Here is an 18,727-nt window from a genome sequence, read left to right as displayed (position 1 = left end):
GTGGGATCAAATCTGGTTTTGGAGTTCCGATCTCATCTGGAATTACTGTCTCATTCTGTGATGATTTTTGGTGGCAGTGGTATTGGAATAACTCTCAATTTTGCAGATATGCCAGTGTATTTCTAAAACTGTTAAGTAACTTTATAATTAGTACTTTTCTAAATGTGGAAACTCTACTCTCTTAATATAGTTTTGCACCTGCTTGGATAAATGGATGCAGATTTTGTGCAGCCTCATGTACTGCTTTACCAGCGAGTCTTTTCTGCCTGTGATAAAATAGATTGATATTTATACTGGTGCATAAACCACAGTTCCACTAGTTTAAGTGGCATAATTCACAGCTTCAGCTGAAATGGTAAAATTCTACATGATGACAAAACCTCAGAAAGAAAATTGTATTAAAATGAAAATGTGTGTTATCTGTGAGGAATTTTTTTTGGAGTTCACTGCTCTGCTCGTAGAATGAGCTGGGGCAGACTTGTCGATGGTCTTTTTAAAAGTCCCTGGTTTGCTAATCCTGTTTTCTTTAAAGCTAACCAGGAGTATGCTTTTGACAAAATGGGTGTGTCAGGTGAGGGAGGGATTTTTGAAAAGTACCATGTAGTTAGAAAACAAAACCATTCGCCGTGAACGTTAATCACTTGTGGGAAATTTTTGAAAGATGGTTTTATTCAAATAGGACAACTATGCTTTCACTCTCTCAGGATGTGAAGTCTGAAGTTGTTCCTAAGTCTGTTCTTTTTCTTGTGATGATTTGAAATCATGGGGAAATATTTTGAAACTAGTGGCTTCTCAGTCCTGTTCTTAAGCCTGTTTTTTGGCTATGTGCTACAGTGACCTAATTTTTTTCCTAATGTGTGAGCATCCAGCAACTCTTGTCAACATAATTTATCTCAAGATTTTAGAGGTTTAATGTTGTGGTGAATTTTTTGGGGGGGTTTTGTTTGTTTTTATACCAATCAAAGTAATGTATTTTTAGAGCTCTTTGCGATATAATGAGCTTAAAGCAGTGGACTTTTGTTGCTTGCCTGTATTATGTTCTGTTAGAACTTGGCAGCAATTACAACTGAGGCTTTATTTAACACATTCCCATTTCTAGTGGAATTAATTTTGAAGCGTTTCTTATTAGTACTGAGTGCTTTGTCAGTCAGTGGCAGAATGTGCTGCAGAGTTGCGGTGGCTGCTTCTCGTAGCTGGACTATTGTAACAACATTTGGTGTTCAAAGTTTTCGTTATCTTTTTTAACAGGGTTTGGTAAGTAGATTGTTTTCTTAAATAATATAAATGTTGCACTTTTCTCTTACATACTCAACTATGCATATATGAATGTTTTCCAGGCAATATTTTTCAGCTTAATTTGGATATACTGAACCTCAGTTAATTTTCAGTATTAGGAGAAGTCCATGCATTTAAGGTAAACAGGGAAAGTGAAAGCTCAAGTGACAGTTTCCTTCTTGTCGTGCCTGTTCAGTGGTGGAGAAGGTTTGAGAGTTGTGAGAATGTCATTTGAAATCAGGTGCTTGTTGTCACTTTACCTGGGTATTTTTGTAACGGAGTGAAAACCTGTAAGTCAGTTCCCACCCACTCCAAGCCCTGTTCTACTTGGAAAAGTAACTTAGCAAAAACAGGAGGCAGCTTAATTCCAAAGTTTGAATTAATTTTGCAAACTTGGCAAACCCAATGATTATTGAAAATTCTAGAGCATTTAATATGTTTTAATGTGAATTATGGTTATCGGGGGACTCAACATGGATTTACCAAGAGGAAATCCTGCTTGACCAACCTGATAGCCTTCTGTGAAAGCATAACTGGCTGGCTAAATGAGGGGAGAGCAGTGAACGTCATCTACCTTGACTTTAGCAAGGCTTTTGACATTATCTCCCATAACACTCTGATCGAAAAGATGAGACAGTGTGGGTTGGACGAGTGGACGGTGAGGTAAAGAGCTGACTGAATGACAGAGCCCAGAGGGTGGTGATCAATGGAGCAGAGTCAAGTTGGAGGCCTGTGGCCGGTGGGATTCCACAGGTATCAGTTCTGAGGCCAGACTTACTCAATATATTTATCAACGACCTGGATGAGGCCAAGAAGGCCAATGGCATTCTGGGTTGCATCAAGAAGAGTGTGTCCAGCAGGTTGAGGGAGGTTCTGATCCCCCTCTGTTCTGTCCTGGTGAGGCCTCATCTGGAGTCCTGTGTCCAGTTCTGGGCTTCCCAGCTCAAGAGGGACAGGGAACTTCTAGATAGAGTCCAGAGCAGGGCTACGAAGATGATCAGGTGACTGGAGCATCTTCTTACAAAGAAAGGCTGTGGGATCTGGAACTGTTCAGCCAGGAGGAGAGGAGACTTGAGGAGGACCCTCATTAATACTAACAAGAATTTGAAAGTTGGATGTCAAGAGGATGAGGCAATGCGTTTTTTCTGTAGTGTCCAGGTATAGGACAAGGGGTAATGGACAAAAGCTGACACAAAAAGTTCCACTTAAGAAAAAACTTTACTGTAAGGGTGCCAGAGCCCTGGCACAGGCTGCCCAGGGAGGGTGTGGAGTCTCCTTCTCTGGAGGTTTTCAAAGCCTGCCTGGATGCGTTCCTGAGGGACTCGATCTAGGCAGACCTGCTTGAGCAGGAGCGTTGGACTAGATGATCTTTAGAGGTCCCTTCCAACCCCTGCTGTTCTACCAGTCTGTGATCCAAGCTGAGTTCCAAGCATAGGCTTGTATTCCAATGTGCAGCCTGGCACAACCCTATTTAAACAATTTATGTAGCTCTCATATTCTGTTTGTACAATACCACAGGCTGCAACTCTTGGTTTTTATTCATACTAAGTGTTGAATACCAGTATTCTGCAGTACCTCTTGGGCAATGGTTTTGGTTGTTCATTCTAAACATTTGTAGTCTTCTGGCTGACCTTTTAATTCATTTTGGGAAGCATTGTGAAATGCTGGTATTGTGTGGGATGCCTGATGTGGCGGGGAGGCGCTTCCTTTACGAGGGGAAGGATGTGCTGTCCTTGGGGCTTGTAGAGCTGTTGCAAGAGCTCTGTAAAGAGTGCCTGCATTTACGTAACTTGAAAAGTTAGACTGTGGGTTAGACAGTGGCAAGCAGCAGCCCTGTAACCTGTGGTTTACTGAGCCAGATCTCAGTTTTGTTCTATTCTTACTTCTTGAGCTGAATTAATTTTTTTGTCATGCCTTGACAAGTGTCAGTGTGGCTTTAGGTGTGTGCACAAACAATTTATGGTAGTATCTTGACCATGGAAATGCAAATAAAACTCCACATGAGAGCTTTGTGTGTGTCTTCACACAAGAAGAAAGAAAAATTACGGTTTTTAGTTTCTGTACATAAGCATGGTTTCATTTCATGCTGTATTTCCAGGTTGGCTTGATGGTATAAAACGTGCACAACTGCAAAAGCTTTTAAAACTTACACAAGGACAATATGAATACAGTCCTGTAATATTTTAAAACTGCAGTTCCAAGTGCAGATTTTTCTGCTTCATTGGTCGGGATGCAGTTGTTTGCAAGTGTTCCCCTAGTAACTGGAATTGAGAACCTTTTCTTAAATCTGACCTCTTCTGAGGGCTGGTTATCCTATGTGTGATTTGATTTTACTTGTTTGAATGTCTGCTTGTGGATAAAAAGTTACTGGATCGTCCCTATGTTGACCTTGAATACTTCAGCTGCGCTTGTCTAATATAGTGTTTACAACTGGCGGTTAACAAGTGTAGCCCAGTGTGAATGCTGTTCTGAGGGTGGGCAAGTGGCATCTGGTAAAACCAGTACATTCCATTTAGACATGCTTTTCATTTAGACAGTGCTCTGACAGGATGTGGAAACTGATCCTTTTACTCTTTAAAATGGTCTTGTTGCTGACTAGATCTCTTTAGAGATGCTGTTGTGGACCAGCAGTTTTTTCCTATTGAAAAAAAAAGCACCCTTCACTGTTTTGCATCATCCATCTCCTCTGTTTACAAGCTGCAAAATGAACTTACCTTCTGGTACTCTGGAGTGAAGATACAGTCTTTTGTGTGTGTGATTCCTTGTGGTGAATTCCATTAAAAGGAGTAGAACAGTTGTACTAATGGTCCTAATCTTCAAAACCCACAGCCCTCAAATTCCATTAATATATAAATGGATAAAAAATATGCCAAGTGCCATACATGATGTTTTGTAAAACTTAAGTATTGTAAAACTATTTCTGTCAATTGACATGGAGGAAGCACTTCTAAAATGTTTTCAGAACTGTGTAATTTGAGAGGCATAGAAATAGTGTTGGATTAAATGAAGACAGTGTCTGAATTCCGTTGTTTGCTTTCTAGAGCTTATCCAGTGCTTGCTTTCTAAAGCTTATTGTGTTTATGTAGTACCTAGTATATTGGGGTCTTTTGATAGAGGTCTTGGATGCTAAATTAGTGCAAAGAACAAAAAAGGTTTGTTTGGTGCACACCCTTTCAACATTTTAATGTCATTAGCTTGCCCTGCCTTTTTACAGCATGGCCTTGGAAAAAATGCCAGCAAATTGACCTTTATATAGAAAAAAAATAGGTGTCCTGTCTGGATTTGAATTTAACTCGGTTGATTCATTCAGTCATTTGTAGCCACACAGGAAGCCCCATTCATATGATCACAAAGCCTAATAGCTGTTTGTACAGTGAGATTGATCTGATACTCTTCTCTGTCTTGTGCTATTTACAGTCTGCTGCCAATTCACAGAAAGGGAAGAGAATGGCTGCAAAGGAGAAGTTGGAGGCAGTATTAAATGTGGCCCTAAGGGTCCCAAGCATCATGCTGTTGGATGTCTTGTACAGATGGGATGTCAGCTCGTTCTTCCAGCAGATCCAAAGAAGTAGCCTGCACAACAACCCTCTCTTCCAGTACAAGTACTTGGCCCTTAATATGCATTATGTGGGTAAGTGTAACAATACTCTAGAGAAAACATTTCTTACTTCAGTTTTAAGGATTTGATAGTAGCTTGATAATATGTCATTTACAACAAATAGCATGATAATGTGTTTATTACACTTTTGTTTAAGGGACTGTTTCTGTTTTCAGGAAAGAAATCCTGTCAAGGGTTTTCTTCTGAACTTTGTTATTTAGTCTTGATATGTAAGTAGACTAAGCCTGGTGTCTGGGAACACGATTGATGCCCTGAAAGAGCAGCACTGTGGCTTTGGTCTCTGGCTGATGGGAAAGCTACTGTGCAATGCTTTTCTGACAAGAAGTGTTGTAACATGTTATTGGCATTAACCAAAAGACTGGGGAAGAGATTGTGTAGTTTGAACTGTGACCATAGCGCCAGAAGGCTGCCTTTCATCACTGCTTGGGTATGGCTCTTCAGTTTACAACCTTATGAACTGTATATGTGCTGTGGGTAGGTAACAAGTCCTTATGTTGCAGATAAATGGACAAAATTACTAACGCAGCTCAGGGAGCTTAGGTTTGAACCTTGGCCTGCAAGTCTAGCTCTGGAATGCTCATTGTGTCTTTTTAGGAGATGAAAGGATTGATGTTCTGAACCTGCTTGTCAGGCAGGTATGTGATTCATCAGGTGACTGCACATGGGGTTAATTAGGGATTGGATACAGGCTGTTGAGGGTGATAGTGATGATCTGCCCGAGTACTGCCTAGTTTGGAGAGAAAGGACTAGCACACAGTTTTCCCACTCTCCAGTGTTTCTTCCTTGTATATGGCTTTGGAGGATAAAGATGTGCTGCAGTGAGCTAAGGGAAACACCTTTTAGTTGAGTGGTTAGACAACTGTGGTTTTGCTGAAGTAGCACGTCCAGGTTTTTAATCCTGACTGCATAAGTGTTGGTATGAGACTTTTCTAATCTATTAAATATCTGTTGTCTGGAGATTACTTACTGGCGTTAAAAACACATGTCTGTCTTTGTAATGGTTCCACTCTACTTGTGCTGGAATGGCAATGTACTTTTAGTGCAAAAAGCTGGTGTTATGCTTTTATGCCCTTTTCATATGTTTGTGGGAGAAAGTACTCATTCGTTGCTGGCGAATGTGACACAGGATTGTGGTGGCATGTAACTACAGCTGGCTTTTTCATGTACTTGTATGCACCCCTTTTAGGAATTAGTTCATTAGATCAGTTTACAGAGCTAACAGCTGTGCAGTAGGCTACCAAGATGTCAGTAGGTGATTTCCAGCTGTGATACAACCCTTCTTTACAGTCATTTGATAACCTTGTCCTTACTTTAGCATGTTGAGATACCTGTCCCCTCTGTATATATAGATTGGTGTATTGTTTCCAAAATATTTCTGACCAGGATGCTATTTTAGTACTTAACCAGCGAATTTGGACTTTGTGCTCCTTATACATACAGTGTTTTTGTGCTCTGGTGTACAGTCACTCAGCAGTTCTTCTGCTTCTTGTTTTTACAGCATTGAGCATGTAAGCTTTTACTCTTCCAAGGTAGTTTACTCCTTCAAGGTATGCTGATCAAGAAGGGCTTCTAAATTGTCAAACAAGTTGCTTGTTTTAAGATTTTCAGACAATTTTCAGTGGCAAAACTTTGCTAGTACTTTTCAAATGAAGTTGATTGGTTTCAATTCTTTGCTTGTTGGGTACTTTTTAAGCCGTGTCAGTGTGAGTCTGGGATAAATGAATTTACATGCCTACACAAGATTTTCCATAGACTTAATTGCATCAGTTTACAGTAGAACCATAATTAAAATGACCTATCAAAATATATAAATCAGGTTTGTAAGAAAAACAAAGTATCTTTCCACTAATTTGGGAAATTCAGCTTCTTTGAAGATATGTTGTGAGAAAATAACTGCCAGTTTGTGATTTAAATAACTTACTGTGGAAATGTTTCAACGTGCTAATCTGTTTTATTTAGGAAAGAAATTCTCTGTTCATATTTGCAGTTAGGAAACACAGTATCAGCAAATGCTGTGACTGCTTTGCAACATCCAACAATGGCTGAATGTCACACAGGCATCGTGAGGTATCGTAGAACTGCTTAAGAAATCAAGTGCATCTATCTCGGAGACATGCTCAAGGAACCATATAACTAGAGAGCCATAAAAATCAATACACTCTACCAATCTAGGTGATGTGAACCTTTTCCTGGAAAAGAAGAAGCCAGAGCTCGAAATTTACTCAGAACTGGGGGTTACTGGGATGATCTTTTCGTTTTCTTCCATTCATTTTATTAAAAGTTTGAAAAGACAAGTGTTTTTGATTAAGTGATGTATGTTAACAGTGTGATTCATGTCCCAGTTAGCAGTACTGGCAATACAATAAAAGCCTCTAGGATACAATTTGTCCATTGATGTAGCTTTTCCTTTCATATCTTTTCATGAAACAGCCCTTATCTGCTTTCATGAAGGAAAATACTCAGTCCTGATAATCACTCAACCACAAGTTCAGCTGTATGAAATTTATCTAAATATGCATAAAGTGAAGCAAACAGAGGAGTTTACATTGACCAATTCTAATCAGAAATGGAACAAATTAATTTCACAGAGAAAAACTTAGAAGTTACTGTGTTTACAAACTTTATCTGCCAAATAGTCTTGTGGTAGGTGTAAAGGCCTGTGAATGGCCTGCAGTAGTCTTCACTTTTAGCTTGTGTATCAAGTTTACGTTGGTTTATTTCATAATACTTTTTTTCTTTATATGAATTATCTTCTAAAATCACCATTAAAACTATTCTTTGCTTCTGAGAACAACTCCAGGTTTGTCAAGTGTGCTTAAAATGACAAACATAGAACTTCAGTTAAGCAATAATTCAGGGGTGTCTGTCTGAGAAACTTTTCTTCTGTATGTGCAGGAATTCAGACTCGATGATCTGGTTTGATGGTCACGGGATCACTTCAAGCTTAAAACTTGATAGATTCCACCCATTATCTTTATGGATGTGCTTTTGGTACATTTTCCAGGACATTTGTCATAGTATTTTGAAAACTTAATATAAAATTACTGGATAGTATAAGAAGGAGTTGACCCGTGGTCTTGACTTCAATGATTTTAGTTTGTCATACCTACTGGTTATCTGTAGAAACAGAGAATAATTGGATAAGATAGAGTTGCAAGCCAGATACACTTGCAGATACACTAGTGATACTCAACTAGAAATTATATGAAAAGTAGTAAATATTTTTTTTTCCCTCTGTAAGGACTCACATGGAAGGTTTGGTTCTATAGTTTGTCGCTTTCATGCCATCTGTTTAAATACAATGAAATACATGTGCAAGTTTTTTCTTTTAAGAGTACTGAAAAATCCTGAATTATATGCCTTACAAATGTGACCTGTGAAGGAAAGTGCATTCTGTAATTCTTCTTGGAGTGTTTAGGAGTATCTTGTCAGTAAACGCTGCTGCCCCAGGACTCTTTCCCAAATACTCCCAAGTCATCTTATTTAATATTTTTTGCTTACTCATCCAGACAGTCTGGCTGAAGAGTAACATGTGATAAATTTGTGAGCAGTGTGCTGTATTACCAGATATAATTCTGACTGATGATATGTTACCAGGTAGAAGGATCTGGGGGGGAAAAAGGCTTAGAAACCAAACCAACATGTTTTATTCCCAACTGGTACAGGTATTATATGGTTTCAGGATGATGTAATAAAAATAATTTCCTGTAAATTTAAAGTAACTTCTCTTTCAGGAAAGATCTATGCTAACTAAAATGGCTTTTATCTCCGAGCTCTATGTAGGGTAGACAAGCACAGTGCTACTGCCAGACTTCAGTGGGTTTTTTTCTGCACTGTAGAGCAGCTCTGAGAAAACAGTCACTTTTTTTTCATTCCTTTGAAGAAGGTGGAAACAGTTGAACCCATGTAATTTCCTCCGATGAAGGGCAAAGCAATGCTATTTGTGCAAAGTGGTAAATATTCTGAGCTAGATGGAAAGAGTAGAGTCATGAACTTAATCTGCAATCATAGACTTGGAATTTAAGTCACTGTCACGCTAGAGGTGCAGAATGGCGCTAAATACATAGTGTTTTCTTACCCAAGAGTAAAAATAAGAGCACTCTTCTATTGTAAACTATATTATTTGTTGTCACAAAAAAAAGAAATTCTCGGGGAGGAAGTAAGGAAACTATTTAAATAATTGGAATGGATGAAAGGGGTTGGACTAGATGATCTCTAAAGGTCCCTTCCAACCCTACCATTCTATGATTCTATGAAGGTGTGTCATCTTTCACAACTCAGTTTGTAATCACAGTTTCTTGAACTGTGTGGTTAATACCTTAATCGCTTGTCACATCACTTATGAGGTGTGAATTACTTGTTATGAATGCTGCCTTTAAAAAGGGAGCTGGAGGGAGGACAAACCTTCTGAACTTCTGAACTTTCTGCTGGTGTGTGTTTACTGACTGCCCTTTACTTTGGTCTGCTCACTTTTCTTAAAGCTCTTGTGCATTAATTAGAAGATCTTTTATTTGGATTGCTTTTTTTGTGGTGCCTTTTCCCTTAAGAGGAAAGTTGTACTCTGGTACAAACACAGTAAGAAGTGCCACGTGAACCTTCAGTGTGAGAAGAAAGAAGCAATCTGTACACTCCAGAAACACATTTCTCAATATTGTGGGAAGAGGTTGCATGACTAAATGTGTTAATGCAGTTAATGCATACAAAGATCAGGTGCTGCTCAGATTCAGAATCTCTGGGTTTGCTGTCCCAGGTCTTTGGTCTCTCTTCTGCCACCAGCATTTAGATAAATGGGTAGTAGAACTATTTTCTGAGTGTTACTATTTCAGAATGTAGGTATTTTTAACTAAGTGCAATTTTATGACGTGGATTGAGTCTTTATTTCTTAAAATAATCACTAGCTATGTCGTCCTGTTCCCTTTTTGGATAAAATGCAGTGTATGCTGCAGTAGGTAGTCAGAGAAGAGGGTAAAGTATGCCATGCTCAAAACACAGCATACGTTTTTTTTGTTCTCTTTCCAACCTTAGAGACTGATGATGATGATTCAAATACTGCTTCCTTATTGCTGTAGACTTTTATTAAGCAGCCTTCTCAGCATATGGATACTTTTGGGTAACTTTTCAGTGTAAAGCTGGTATTCCTTTTTGACAAACTATGTCACTTTCCATTTAAAAAAAACCCAAACAACCCAACCAATCAAAAACCCAACAGCAGCTTACTTGAAAGGAGACACCTCAAGCTTTGAGGTTCAGTTGACTCCAAATACCAGTCTAGTGACAGTGTGGCAATTTGTGTTCATCATTTAGTATACGCTGTGACTATATCTTTGTGGTTCTACCTCTGTGTTCTTTACAGTACTCTCCAGGTTCTCTGATGGTTGTAATTGGTCCCAGAATTCTGATCACTGTATGTGCTGTGTGGTAGACAGCCTTTGAATCGTACAACAGAACTCGAATTGAAAGTCCATTTTATTTGTTCAGGCAATACTGCAAGTCTCAGTTCTTGGATTATTTATACTTAGAGTACCCAATCTGTTATGCATTAGAAAATTCAAGAAACAGCTGTTGAAACTGATGGCACTACCCCAGTAATGAGTAAATTGTTTTGTTGGCCTTATTTTCACTGAGATGTGCAGATGTTGATAACAGGATTTCGGATCTCTGTTTATAGTTGCACTGTGCCATGTCTGGGTAAATACTAATTTCATTGTATGCAGTTATGTTTAGATGTGTGTGTTCTTAGTTTTTTCAACATTTTATGAATGGCAAAATACTTGCCACTTTAGTTAAAAGTCCTGTGTTATGTTGCCTTTATATTTTGTCCAGATAGTTGTCTAAATAAACTGAAATGCAAGCAATCAGTGGTTAGGCTGAAATGAAATGACCAGCTCAATAGTGCACTGACTGCATTGAGTCAGGAGAGACAGAAGTTTTGACGGTGTTCTGTGGGAAATCGGGCTCCCCCCTGCTCATTTACTGGTGTAATCCAGGCAATTGTGCTATGACTTTCTGGCACTCCAAGAGATACTGTGGTTTTATTGAGAAATGTTATGAAGTTTTTCATGTGCAAAGTTCTCATTTTTAGACTAAACCTGCAGGAAGCGTTTGAGTAATAATGTGACCTGGACACAAGAGATCTGTAGTCATGCAAATGAGCACTAAAATGTTTCATAAAGAGGATGGGTTGCAACTTTTATCATGCTCCAGAAGCCTCTGTTGTATGCAACGTTATTATTTCAATAAAATTCAGACATTCGAGTTGGCAGAGAGGTAATGTGGGGTGAGAGAAGCTGGGAAACACCTTGGTGGTACACAAATAGAGGATTGCTGAAAGGCCGTCTGTGAGCTGCTGCTTACTGTAACAACGAGCATTGCACAGTGAGAGGTTTTCATCTAGCTGAATCAACAAATTGTAAATGAAGTCATGAGCTAGTTAAACAGTGCTAGACAAGAACATATGTATTAACTTAGCTTTTCTGCTTATATGCTTATGCACAGTGTATTTTCTTCAGTGAGGCTTAAACTTGCATTCTGTTGCATGAGAGATGGTAGAAGTTCTCTGCTACTGAGAACTGTGTATCTGTAAGGTTGGCAGAATGGTTTTTATGTAGTGCCACTTAGAGCTGGGAGCCTGAGGGTGCCATTCTGTTTCTAGGTGGCCTACACTACTATTTAGGAAGGAGTTTATTCTCTCTTGTCTTTATCTTGTTTTTTTAATGGTTTCTTTATCAGGGCAGGAATTGCTGCTTAGGCTTAAAAGTCCCAGAATTGACAACAGCATGCATAGCTTAAACAGGGAAGTGAAGGGATCTCTGCAAACATACAGCTCATAAAGCATTGAATGAAAGTGGACATTAATTACTGATAACCCATATCTTAAGGTTACCCACTAAGGTGACTATTTCTCAAACTGTAAATCCTTGTGTATGTAGAATCTCTCCAAAGGGATGTATGTTCTCAACATGTTTTCTGCTAACAGAGGAGGTGCAAATACAAACAGAATGTAGTGATTTAGATGAGAAAGCTGCTGTGAGAAATTTCATTTCCTAGTCCTTTTGTTTTGAAGTAGAGTCTCATTTATGTCATACACTAATTACATCATTTGTCTGGCTGAGAACAAAGGGAATAGAATATTGCTGCTGGTGTGTCTGAGTTTGAGCTTGTTGCCTTTTTGTTCTGCAGTGAGACAGTTTGGTAATGAATTATTTGCTTTTCTTTGTCAGAGGCATTGTTGATAAAAATGAGGTTGGTACCACTTTGGGAAAAGGGCCTCTACAGCAAAAATGCAAATATTGCAGTATGAAGTGTGGAAATCTCTCTCTTATCAAGTCACAGGAGGGAATTGTAAATAAGAGTGAAAGGGAACTACTTCAAATGTCTCATGGTCTCCCTCTCTTCAAAATCTAACAATTAGAGCAATCGGCTGCTTCAAAGTGAACATGTAAATTCCAGCCCAAACTCATGAGCAGTGGAGTTCATTGCTTAAGCTTCTGCAGTAACCTTGGCTGTCTTGTACTTCTTCCCTGTGCAGTGTTGTAAGCATCTGTGCTGGTCAGAAGCCCTCTGTTTAAAAGACATAGATGTGATATTAGACTTCTCTTCTTTGTATTTGGACACTAATTTCGCTCCTTCACTGTATCCTGCTATATTTTAGTTAATGTTGTGATCACATAGAGAAAATGAGCTCAAATCACTTCTAAAAGACTCCTGTGTAACATGGCTGCATTGGAGTGCAGTTACTGCCCTCTAAAATATCTTCCTTCTACAGAAATTATCCTAACACTGCTCAAATACATCATCGTGTGGCCAAGGAGCAGACTTTCATGTGATAGAATAAGGTAAAGAAGATGGGAGAGCTTAAATGCAGATACAGTAAACAGGTATTCTTAGACTATTTATAGAGGAATAAGAGACTGCATAATACACTCCATTTAGTTCTCCACCTGAAGATGAGTCACTGGCTACAGTGAGAAGGAAGGGTTTAGAGAGATTTGACTCAAGTGCTGGAATGATACATGGTCATGCCACGTGGGTTGTTCTGCAGAGAGAATTGTCCCTAACTAAGCAATCAAGGGCAGGTGGTAAATACAGCAGACATGAGGTGTTAAGAATGTCTGTAGGTAGTGTGAGAACTTCTGGATCTGGCTCCTGGTGCTGTGGTGTGGTGCAAACTACTGAAATGTCTTCATGGAGATTCTGCTCAGGAGTTCCTGCTCTTGTCATTTGTGTGTTTGGTAGGAAGAAGAGAAGATGAATTCCATAAAATGCAGGTGTTTGCTAAGAAAACTGGTGGTGTAGAACATCTGATGTGTGCTATTAACGAGAAGCGTGTTACTCTGTATGAAACAGTTGTAGAAGGAAACTCTTACAGTGCTGGATTTTCAAGCCTCTTTAAAAAAAAATTAAAGAATATAGAATAGTTTGGTTTGGAAGGGATCTTTAAAGGTCATCTAGTCCAGCACCTCTGCAGTGAGCAGGGATAGCTTCAACTGGATCAGAGACTCGCTTATCCTGAGCTTGAACATTTTCAGGGATGAGGCATCTTATAAACTCTCTGGGCAATCTGTAAGAGTGTTTCACCATCCTCATTGTAAAAAAATTCTTATGTCTAGTTTGAGTCTGTCTTAAAGCCATTTCTCCTTGTCCTGTTGCTACTGGCCCTGTTAAACAGTCTTATCACCTTTAAGTACAGAAAGATTGCAATAATGTCTTCCTGGAGCAGCCTTCTTTTCTCCACGCTGAATAGTTCTAACTCACCCCACTCTCTGACCATTTTTGTAAATGATCAAATGGATACTGTACAGAAATTAGTGATGGTGATGTATGATACTTCATTTTAATTAAAGAGACTATAAATTATTTCAGCTTTTCAAAAGACACCATCCTCAGACAAATGTGCAACTTGACACATACACTTTATACAAGTATTTGAAATACTGTATTTGTAAATTGCATATTTGTGTTTTTAAAAAGGTAGATAAACAGGCAGTATTTATCCTCAGTCATGTATCTGTTGTGTCTGAATTGATCTTTGCTTGGCATCATGTGAGTCTGACACCTTTCTAGGAACTTGTAGTGAGTTACCTGCTTGAAGACCTAACTCTTGGTAGAGATATCAAATAACCTTGAAATACTTCCACATAGACAACTGGTTGAAATGATATCTTTTCCAGATACTGGAACATACTGTGTGCCCAAATTGTTTTATACTAGCTGATTGTCCCACTACTAACGAGTATTTAATCCAGAGTTACCTTATTTTCTTAAGTATTTTTAAAAAGCTCAAAGTGCAGATTAACGACTGAAAAGGCTGAGGTTAGTGTGCTGAATAGATCAATGGGACTGTTGATGTAATATGACTAGTATAGCTGTGAGTGTCAGGATAAGTTCTTCTAGACTGTTTTTTTCTTAGCTGCAGGAAAGTTATTAGCTGTTGCTGGGGTTTTTTTCCTAAATGGATTTCAGTGCCAGGCACTTAAGCTGACCTTCATTCAGAAAGAGCACGAGTGCGCTGCATTGCGATGGAGAGCTTGGAAATAAAGATTAGTAAGGGCACCACGTGCTAGGTTTTTGACCTGCAGTCTACCTGGGGAAGAGGATAGGTATGTACCACCCAGTTGTGAAGTGGACCTCAAAGTACCTTAATGAGAGCACGTATGAATAAAAGAAGCAATGTTCTGCTTATTGGAGAGGCTACTGAGTAGCCAGGTTACGGTCTTGAAGAGTATGACTGTATCTGCATCAGGGTTTTTTCCACAGCCTTACTAAATGCTAACAAGAAGTGAAGGAACTGCTGGTGTAAATGCCCACAAATCCTAGGCTGTGCCTGATCTTGATTTAGTCAACACAGATAGCTTCAATAGGCTTTAATAGTGTAACAGCCCGTGTGTCCTCAGTCTCAAATTATGGGCATGGAAAGTGTCTTTAAACCATGAAGATGCAGTGGAAGAATTAAAATGTGTAATGCTGATCAGAGTGGAAGTGTTCTGGTTGTCCTTTGCTTGAAAAAAGTATTCTTTACATCAGTTGAATTTGGTGATGGATTGGATTTTTCCCCTGCTACGCTGGTGCTGGTACTTGCTTTCTTGGAAGGAGAGGGAGACCTAGGCTTGTTTTCCCTTTCTTGTGTAGGTTATGTTAAGTCTTGTTAAAATACTGTATACCAAGTCCACTACTTGACATCTAGATGTAATCTTAACGAAGCTGGTAGAGCTATTTCTATTCATGGAGAGGGGAAAAGAAAGAGTGGCATTTTTTTGGTGTGCTTTGTGTTTTGAGAGGAAAACACAGGTACATGAATTTTAAAACCAAATGAAAACAAAGATGGCTAAAAGTATCTGAATAACTTGAGTGTTAATTCCTGTTTTAAGAAATTTGGGGTTAGATGGTATTTTTTTTTTATTTCAACCTCTGCCCTTTATTACAGGTTACATCTTAAGCGTTGTGCTTCTAACTCTACCAAGGCAACACCTGGTTCAACTTTACCTGTACTTTTTGACTGCACTGCTGCTTTATGCTGGGCACCAAATTTCCAGGTAAGAATAAGTTAATTAATTTTGTTAGCTTGGTTTGGGAAATAGAAGAATAACTGGTATTTTATTTTTTTCTTACATAAATAAAGTAGGTCTGGTTTTGTGAAGGCCTTCTTTGTATGAGACATCCATGTATATTTTAGTGTTCTTTGTCTTGAAAAAGTTTATGGAATGAAATATGCAGTCAAGTAGTTCTGGTGTATTTTCATTAACTTAAAGGGAATTTCAAGCTATGTTTCTGTGCAGCGTAATGTCCACTAATCCAAGCAAAGAAGATACTCATCACAAGACTAAAAGTACCCTCTGATGTAATGATCTGAGTTCCTCAGTGGCTTGACTGACATGTTTTCTACACTGGAGCATTTTACAAAGCAGACAGGGTGTTAACTTCTAGTTTCCTGGCCCCTAGGATGAGAGTGCAAATAGGGATAGGGAAGGTGGTAAAAGTGAAGTAATAGTGAAATTTATTCCTAAATTTGCCATGTAATATATTTTACAAAGGTGATTTGGATGCAGAGCAAGAGGCTGGAGAACACTGAGTCAGGCAAGACAAAGTCAACCACCCTTCTTTGTCTTGCAGCTAAATCTGTTGAAAGCCAATGTAAACTCTCATACTGACAAGATGTTTAATTGGAACTAAAGAGAGTGCCATCACACTAATGGCTTTACTTGGGAAGTTTTGAAACCGTGGACTTGAGCCTGACTTATTTTGGTGTCTGCTGATGGAAAACATTTGAAAATGTGCTGTTGATTGATTGAAGTGATAGGTTGGTTATTTCCGCATCAAAATTACTGCTCCCAAGCATTTGCTGGACTGTCTCTTACTTGGTATGTTGCAGTTCAAGGGAATGTTAATGAAGGTTTTGTGGTGACCTGACATGTTGCTGTTGTGGTTGTCAGAGTTGCAGTTAATGATTTCCTGAATGGATGAGGGTGCAAGAGGGAAATTATGGCCTCTTATTTCCTGGGTAGGAAGGAAAGAGGGTATTTTTATCATCCTCAGGGGAGTCCTGGGCTTTTATAGGTACAGTTTGTGGATGTTTCTCACATGGTTGAGAGCTCACTTATTAGAAAAAGTGACCTAAACGTTATTTAAGAAGTTGTGGTAAAATAAAACCAAGAACAAATATCTGTCAGAGCCAGGGCTTCAGTCCAGAACATTTACAGCTGAAGATCTTTATGTTGTGGGTCTTCTTAAAAGTGATACAGATTTTGGTTGATACATTAAGGGATAGCACTGTGGTTGATTTTAATATCTTCTTTGTGTTTCTCTGTAATGTGAATTGTGACTTGCTTTGTGAGGTTTGAGACTTTACATGTGTCATTGAATCACATTAGATAACGACTACTTGAACTTTTCAGTGTATTTGTACTCAGCTTTCTCTAGTTGATGCTTCTAGAGTTAAGACTTTTAATTAAATCTTGCATCGACTGGCACAAAAAATATATTTAATTAAAAGATGTCATGGATTCAAATAATCCATCAGTATTCCCTAGCTATTTTGCAAAGCAAAGGTAGTTGCTAACACTTTGGAGTGAGCTTACCTGTTCCCAGACATGAGTGGAGGGGTTTGGAAGGAGACACTGTGCAAGGGGTTCCCAGCAGCAGCCTTTGTATAACATGGGGAGCCGCACAGTAGCTTTTCAAAAGAATTTTTAAATGTCATTAGTTTTCCTACTGAAAATAGTAAAGTGTAACACACAAATACAATGTTAGTGAAAGGATTCCTTTCCTTGCCAAAGCTATCCAATTTCAGCTGTTTGTATTTAGCAAACTGATTGTAACAAGGCCTACAGTAGTCACATGTGCAAACTGTTCCTGAGTGGTTTTTGTTGCTAATTCTGCTTAGAGCTGAAAACTTCCAGTGAATTGCTTGTGTGCACTACCAGTTGTGATGCTATTTAAGACAGATGAAGAGGTCTCATATTGAGGCCAGTTTGGCTAATGCAAATTATAGAACAGGACCAGAATCAGCTGGCACTTGTGACTCTGCAGTGTCCTGGAAATTCTGAGCTGTTGAAAGACTTCAGCTTTCTGTGCTTTTTTTCCACCCCAGAAATAGCTTGTGGTTCAGCTGCAAGTCTGGGAATGAGAAGATGTGAATTTTATAGTTAAGTTCTGACTCCAGACTTCCAGGTCTATGTGACCTTGACAAGTCACTTCTCAAATGTTTGTTTGCAAGACTGAGAATTACCTTAATGTGTAGAGATTGATTAGCTAATGTCTGTAAACACTTGGAGAGTTCAAGAAGATGCTACATTTGTATGAAGCGTGTTAACCTGGCAATTTGGGTGGAGATAATAACACCATCTGTTCATGGGAAAAAGAAGTTAGCTTTAAGAAACAAAATCCTGCTGTTCCTGACAAGGAAAATGGATGCTGGTTTTATTTTTTATGTAGCTTTACAAATGTCTTGCTTCAAAGGATCACATTTCTTTTCCCCATTTCTAGCAATAAAACTTGGGAAGATAAATGATGCAATTACAGAGAAAAGAAATGATGCAATTAAACACACTGTTAATGCTAAAAATTAGAACCTACCTCATTTTACAGTTTTGTTATGATTGTATTCCAAGTGTTGAGCCTTGCAGAGCTCAGAGTGAGAAGATGGAGGACAGAGCAAGAGACTGAATTCTTTCTTATGGATCATCTTAAAACACACCTGGTTTTAAGTTTGTAGGCATTTGAAACCTGTGAGTGTGTTTGATGTTGAGAGCGCAGATTAATCAGCCAAAGTGGACGTCAGCAATATGAGTCAGTTAGGTCTGATAACCACTGTGCCTGATATTAGTCAATTACAAAATATTTTTTAATAACAGAAGACCTTTCTGCGCTTTCAGTAACAAAGAGCAACTGTTAGTTGTGGCTGTCAGTGAGTCCATGTTAACAGTCCAGCAGTTTGATTGAATGAGGCTGGGAATGCATCTACAGAATGAGCAGCAGGCAATCTGATTTAAGCTTTCTTAGTTCCTAATTTTATAAAGTAATAACGTAGTTTCAGTCATTCCATTAGCTAGTAAATAATGATTTTAGCATTCTGGTTTTCTTACAGTGCTGCAGGAAAGCGAACAATTCCCAAATGTAAAATCTGCAGCTTAATACAGCTTTAATTGATCAAAATTGAGTGCAGGCACTTGCTCTTCTCAGCATCTTGTGTGGCACTGCAGCTGCTCGAGGCATCTTCTGGTTAGCGTCTGTGCCAAAAGATCCTTGTGTTTGTACTGGTAATAAGAGAATCATTGCTTTGGCTTTCCTTATTAAGACATGATCTACAAATATTGTTTAAAAAAATTTAGGAGATCT

At 38.7% G+C, this 18,727-nt stretch overlaps 1 protein-coding gene across 5 annotated transcripts in view; it reads left to right on the top strand.

Annotated features, from left to right (window-relative positions):
- RNF145 (ring finger protein 145) overlaps positions 1 to 18,727 on the top strand; it is a 50,346-nt gene that overhangs the window by 9,223 nt on the left and 22,396 nt on the right. For 4 of the 5 annotated variants that reach the window (XM_062003007.1, XM_062003005.1, XM_062003006.1 and 1 more), the window contains 2 exons: positions 4,693 to 4,906; positions 15,318 to 15,426. In XM_062003007.1, the coding sequence (XP_061858991.1) occupies positions 4,723 to 4,906; positions 15,318 to 15,426 (293 nt within the window). In that variant the 5' untranslated portion in view covers positions 4,693 to 4,722. Of the gene's footprint in view, positions 1 to 1,056; positions 1,255 to 4,692; positions 4,907 to 15,317; positions 15,427 to 18,727 lie in introns of those variants that run through there. The other variant, XM_062003009.1, reaches the window with a different exon arrangement.

This window comes from Colius striatus, chromosome 9, assembly GCF_028858725.1.
Source record: "Colius striatus isolate bColStr4 chromosome 9, bColStr4.1.hap1, whole genome shotgun sequence".
Taxonomy (NCBI): domain Eukaryota; kingdom Metazoa; phylum Chordata; class Aves; order Coliiformes; family Coliidae; genus Colius; species Colius striatus.
This window is presented reverse-complemented; position numbering and strand designations above follow the sequence as displayed.